The 6000-nt window shown below is 59.2% G+C and overlaps 1 protein-coding gene across 1 annotated transcript in view; it reads left to right on the forward strand.

Moving 5' to 3' along the window:
• Positions 1-5598, forward strand: part of KIAA1755 (KIAA1755 ortholog) — a 38066-nt gene extending 32468 nt beyond the window's left edge. Inside the window, exon 14 of the mRNA XM_036419127.2 lies at positions 2870-5598. Coding sequence (XP_036275020.1) covers positions 2870-3577 — 708 coding nt within the window. The 3' untranslated portion in view covers positions 3578-5598. The remainder of the gene's footprint in view (positions 1-2869) is intronic.
• Positions 5599-6000: the final 402 nt, after the last annotated feature.

Consider the following 6000-nt stretch of genomic DNA (forward strand, 5'->3'; position numbering starts at 1 on the left):
TCTGGGAGGACAGGCCACTCTCTGTCTCCCTGGGGCAGCAGGCAAGGGGGGCAGATGTGGGCCATGACAGCAAAGGAATCTCCTACTCCCAGCTGTGCAGACTGTAGAGAGGGAGGCAGCTTATGCTTATACTAGAGGCCTGGTGCACAAATTTGTGCGCAGGTGGGGTCCCTCGGCGTGGCCTGTGGGGATTGGGCTGAAACCAGCAGTCCAACGCCGCCTGCTGCTCCTGCCTGCCACTCCCCGTAATCCCCGCCCCACTGCCCTGCCACGGGCTCACACACAGTGAGAGGCTCGCTCTGCTGTGTCTGGTGCCTGTCCTGAGGGGGTGGAGGGGAGGGGCCGGACACAATTGGCCCTCTGGGTGAGCAGTGGGACACCCTTGCAGGCTCAGAATCTAGATCCTTCCCACTGACCTTCACACCTGTTGTCGGCAGCCACCTGGCAGCCACTTTTATATACTTTCTTCCTTGTGGAGCGTCTAAGGAGGGGAAGCGGCCCAGTGCCCGAGGCCGACTCCCAGGAGGATTGTGGGGTTGTGGGATTGTGCAGGCGGCACCAGTCCGCCAGTGCCTGGCCCCTTCTCTGGAGATTGGACCTGCAGGACTTCTGAGGGAGGGAGTGGCTGCTGCCAGGCTGGTGGGCCACCTGGATGGGTTGGTCAGCTGAGTGGCACTCCCGCTAGGGAAGTGCACTGACCACCAGGGGGCAGCTCCTGCGTTGAGCGTCTGCCCCTTGGTGGTCAGTGTGCATCATAGAGACCAGTCGACCAGTTGTTCGGTCGATTAGTTGCTTAAACTTTTTTTTATATATAGATGGGCTGTGTGACTTCAAAGACAGTCTCACTGCTCTGGGCCTCCTCGTCGATGATGATGATGACGATGACGATGGTAACGATGCTTCTGTGGTCCTGGCTTCAGTCCTTTGCACATGGTTTTATGGTCGCACTAACCCTATGAGGCAGGTACTGTTATTTTGCCCATTTTGTGCACAAGGAAGCACAGAGAGATCAAAGCACCCAGGGCCACACCGCTAGGAAGCGGCAGAGCTGGGATTCAAACCACACCCTCTGGCTCCAGTGCCAGCCTTGCCGGGTTCCTTGCTGAGAGGATTAGGTTGAATGTGAATAACCCCCACACCTGCTCCCTGGCTCGTCAGTGTCAGCCCATCGGCCCTCTCCGGGGAAACCAAACCTGCTCCTGCTCTGAGACTTCGCACACGCTGTTCCCTCGGCTGGAGTGCTCTTCCCCTCGACCGGCTGGCTGTTTTTTTCTCAGCTCAGTGTCCTCTCCTCACAAAGACCCTTCCTTACCTGCTCGTACCTACCACCCCCCATTCTCTCTCATCACCCTGTGCTTATTGCCTCACTGGCCCTTTGTGATCTGAAAATATCCTGTCACTTCATCACCTGCTCCTCTCTTGTCTGCCCTCTGTGAGGTAAGCTCTTGAGGTGGCAACCGGGTAGGTCCATGGGGCCCAGAGCAAGGCCAGCGGGGGGCTTGGTGAACTCTGCGGGGAGTTGGGGTGACAGGGGAACTGGCCAGGTGGCTGGAGGAAGGAGGGCAGTGGATGTGTGTGGGAACCTGCAGTCCAAGCCGGGACCGGAAATCGCACATGAGGTCCAGCCGACCTGAAGCTCGACCATGGCCATTGCTTGCTGTTTGATCTGGGCAAGCCCCCTCGCCTCCCTGGCCCTGAATTCTAATCCATACAACAAGGGTTGGGGCAAGACGATTTCTGAGGTGTTACCCATCTCTGTCCGGCTCAGCCTAGAAGATGGAGTCCTAGACAGACAGACAGGACAGACAGACAGGACAGACGGGACAGCTCAGTGCTGGGGTGGGCCGGGCGGAGAGCGTGCGTGCAGCAGCTTTGGCATTATATATATATATATAAATAATAATAACACGGTTGCGGCGCTAAGGGAGATTTATGGAGCCCTTTCCCAGCCATGAGCTCCGTGAGCTTCCGCGAATATGAAGCCATTTATCTAAAGACAAGTTCCCTTAATCCACGGAAAGATGGTTTCCTCGGAGAAAATGGTTCTCCAATCCCCACAGCCTAACAGCTCGCTGTCAGCTTCTAAATTAATGGAGAGAAAGATGATGTTTTTCATGAGCTGCTGGGAATGGGCTGGCCCCTCTGCAGCCTGCAGGCATTTTGCAAGGGAAGCCGGCACAGCAGAACCCCAAAATGGGGCCCGAGGGGCTGGAGTGAGGGGGCTGCTGGGTCCGGGTTGGCTGATGGCCTCGCTGCCTGGGCCCAGTTCTCCTGGGCAAGGAGATGCTTGGAGGAGGCTCTCTCAAGTTCACATCCCAGCTTCTCCCTTGCAGGGTGACCTGGGCAAAGGATTGCATGTCTCTGAGCCTCAGTTTCCTCCTCTGTCCAATGGGCTGTGGGTATCGCATGTGATCAGGTGGGAGACACGAAGGGCCTGGCAGACCGGCCGTGCTCAATACACGTTAGCAGACTCCTCTCTCTAATGCAGTACAAGAGCCTGCATGTTCTGCTCTCACCAAGGTGTTTGTGACCACCTGGTACAACCGTGCGTCTTACAGGGGGAGAAATGAGTCCCAGGGAGGCCTAAGTCCCCACGGGCCCTGGTGCCTGAAGTTCCCAGGAGCTGGGGACTGTTCCCGTGGCAGGTGTGTGCCCTGGTGCGGAGAGGGAAACAAACCACTGGCATCACCGTCAGCAAAGGAGATTACGGCCACCTGAGGGCCCTGCCATCTGGGGGCGTGTTACTAATTCCATCCAGCCGTGCGTGGTCTTCGAGTCCTCTCTCTGCTCGGGGAGGCCCATCCTGTCCTCACGGAGCCCCGTGGCCCCACTCCCAGCCTGAACCCCACCTCCCTCTCTTGTCTCCCAGATGGCCTGGTTCCACATGGACTGTCAGGACCTGATGACCCAGCTCCAGCTGGGCAAGGACCCGAAGGCCAGCCCCGGGGGCCAGCGCCGCCTCCACCGCTACCTGCAGCGCCTGTCGTCCGAGTTCCCTGCCGAGAAGCTCACGGCCATGGGGCTGCAGGCGGCCTCGCTGAGCCGGGAGGACCTGGGCCGGGACCTGTGGGAGGAGGCCCGGGCGAGGCACGCGGAGATCCAGACCCTCCTGAAGAAGGCACTGGCCCACTGTCCATGCCCACTGGGCCCCGGTGCCCACCCGGCACACTGGGAACTGCAGCGGCCCGCCTCCAAGGGCCACGGTGTGAATGGGGAAGGCACTCCCACGGGAAGGCGGGAGCCGCCCCTCCAGGACTGCCTGGGCCTGGCCCCGTCACCAAAGCCGCCCCGCTGGCCTCCGCGGGCCCAGAGAGGCGGGCAGAACAGACATCTCCGGGCAGGCCCGCTGCCCCCGGACGCTGGCCAGGCCACAGAGGCTGGTGAAGGCAAGGGCCCTCGCGAGCCCCTTGATCCTGCTGCCCCTGAGCGGTTCCTCACCTCCCTCTTCTCCTGGCAGCGGCTCCCCAGGCAGAGGCAGATCCCCCACCCCACCGGGGGCAGCTCCTCCTCAGAGGGGACAGACTCACGGACGTCTCTGGAGGACTCGCCCCAGACGAGCCCCCCTGCCTCCCTCTAGCTGGGAGCAGAGCCCCCCTCCCACCCCTCGCACTGTACCAGACTCCAGGGGTGCGGGCTGGGCCTGTTGCGGAGGGACCCAGCCCATCGGGCCTGGGCTCCTGAGCACTCACAGTGTGCATGGCCCGAACGGAGGGGCCGAGAATCAGCAAGCAGCAGGAAGCTCTGAGAAGTCGGGACCCTGGGAGGGCAGGGCAGGGCAGGGCACTGCAGAGCTGGGGGTGGCTCCCTCGCCCCAGTCCAGACCCCTCCAGAGGGCTCAGCCATAGGCAGGCCACCCAGGGGCACCCAGCTTCCCCTTGGGGGACAAGGGGCATCGCTGCCCTCACACAGAACCGTGAGAGAGAGATTCGGGAGTGGCTTCTGGTCTCAGGAACCCACTGAACAGACCCCGCAGCAAGGATCCAGGTGCATGTGTGTTTGACAGTCACCCCAGGAGCCACCGGCGGAGGTGAGCCCGGGAAAGGAATAAAGGGGGTGTTGTTGAGCAAATCACTGCACGCAGCTCATTGTGCCATTGGCCTCATCACCTGCTGGGGAGAGTTAGGGTCCCAGGGAGGGGGAGGAGGAGGGGGAGAGGGAGGGGGAAAGCCTGCTGCCTTTCCGCTCTCCATCTTACTCAGCAGCTCCAACTGCTGCAGACCTCACGTCTCAGGATCCCACAGCCTGGTCCTTGCCCTCCAGCGAGAGCCCTCAACTCCCTGATGTTCTGGCTTCTCTTCTCCCCTCCCCACCACGTCTCCCCAGACACTGTCTCTCCCCCCACTCCCCCAGGCTTCACCTGTCTTCAGACTCAGTCTCTGGTGCCCAGAGTCCCAGCTTCTGCTGGTGGTAGGGACCGGACAAAGGCAGGAGCCACGTCCCCGCGCCAGCAGATGGTGCCGAGGGATGGGGGACAATGGCAGAGGCCTTCACACCTGGGATCCGAGCGGAGAAGACAGTAAGCCTTCCACCGCCCGGAGTAAGCCAGCCAGCGCCTTCCCTGAACGTCACTGCCCTGCGAGCCAGGGCCGGCCTCTGCCCCGGGACGCTTTCCCAGCACGGCCCTGCCAGCCTCGCCTGGACCTTTCCTGGCTGTGGGGAGAGGGTGCGGCACATGTTCTCCCACAGATGAGCCTGTGGAAGGAGAGGGAGGCAGCCCTGGAGCGGGCCCAGGAAGACGAACAGGGTTTCTCAGGAGTTGTCACAGCAGAGAGAGCCACACAAACCTCAATGCCCAGAGTGACTGCAGGACCTTCCGAGATTCAGGTGTGGCTTGGGGCCTGCCTGCCTCCGAGCCAGTAGCCGGGCTGATTTAAGGCTGCTTCCACAGGAGCCCCCCTGATCATTGAAATCGGACCCTCGGGGCCATCGGTGGCTGGAATCCGCATTCGTACCCATCAGCTCAGGGGTTTGCGATGCACACAGAGCAGGGGGGCTGCTGTCTGCACACCCGGGAGGGGGGGGAAGGGAGTGGAGGGCTGAGGGCTGAGGGAGCCCCCCACCCCAAGCCAGCTCTCATTCTTACATTCGTCTCTCCTGCCTTCCATCCAGACAGGCCTGAGACTGCAGGAGACATTTGATCAGCCAATCTCCATCTAGGCCCGACACCTCAGAGGGGGGCCGAAGGCTCTTAAAATGCTGTTGCCATAGCAACAGCATCCAGCAAGTAGGGACCACAGGCAGGGAGCCAGGGTACCTGGGGTGCAAGGATCGAAACTGACTTCAGAGGAGAGACTATAGCTACTGTGAGGGAAAGGGGGGGGGGGGGCCTGAGGGAATGAGTGATCTGAGAATCCTTGGGAGGGAGGGGACCCCAAAGCCATCTTGTGCATCCCGCTGTCTCCAAAGAGAACAGCCTGTTTACTCACATCAGCTCCTGGGGAAAAGGGGGTCCAGAAAGGAAATGTAATAATCATAACAAAAAAGAATGAATCATAATCACATGAATAGCTAACCTTTATCTGCATTTTCCCTGTGCCCAGCATGCTACTAAGCCCTTTATTTTATTTTATTTTTTAAATAGTTCTTTATTGTTGAAAGTATTACATATGTTCCCCTTTTTTCCTCCATTGCCCCCCCCCCCCGAAGCCCGCCCCTGCCTCTTTCCCTCCCCACCCCAGGCCTTCATCATCCTATTGTCTGCATCCATATATATATAGTCAACCAAAGACTATATATATATAGTCTTTGGTTGACTACCTCCCACCCACCCACCATCCTTGCCTTCCCTCTGAGATTTGGCACTCTGTTCCATGCTTCCATGTCTCTGAATCCACTCAGCAATTTGTTACTCAGATTCCACATATGAGTGAGATCATGTGATACTTGTCTTTCTCTGACTTATTTCACTGCTAAGCCCTTTAAAAGCTTTACAGGGGTATAGCATTTTTCTTTGCAATCCTATGAAGCCAACGCTAATCTCACCCCATTTTAATAAGGAGG

Source organism: Pipistrellus kuhlii, unplaced genomic scaffold, assembly GCF_014108245.1.
Source record: "Pipistrellus kuhlii isolate mPipKuh1 unplaced genomic scaffold, mPipKuh1.p scaffold_m20_p_6, whole genome shotgun sequence".
Classification (NCBI taxonomy): Eukaryota; Metazoa; Chordata; class Mammalia; order Chiroptera; family Vespertilionidae; genus Pipistrellus; species Pipistrellus kuhlii.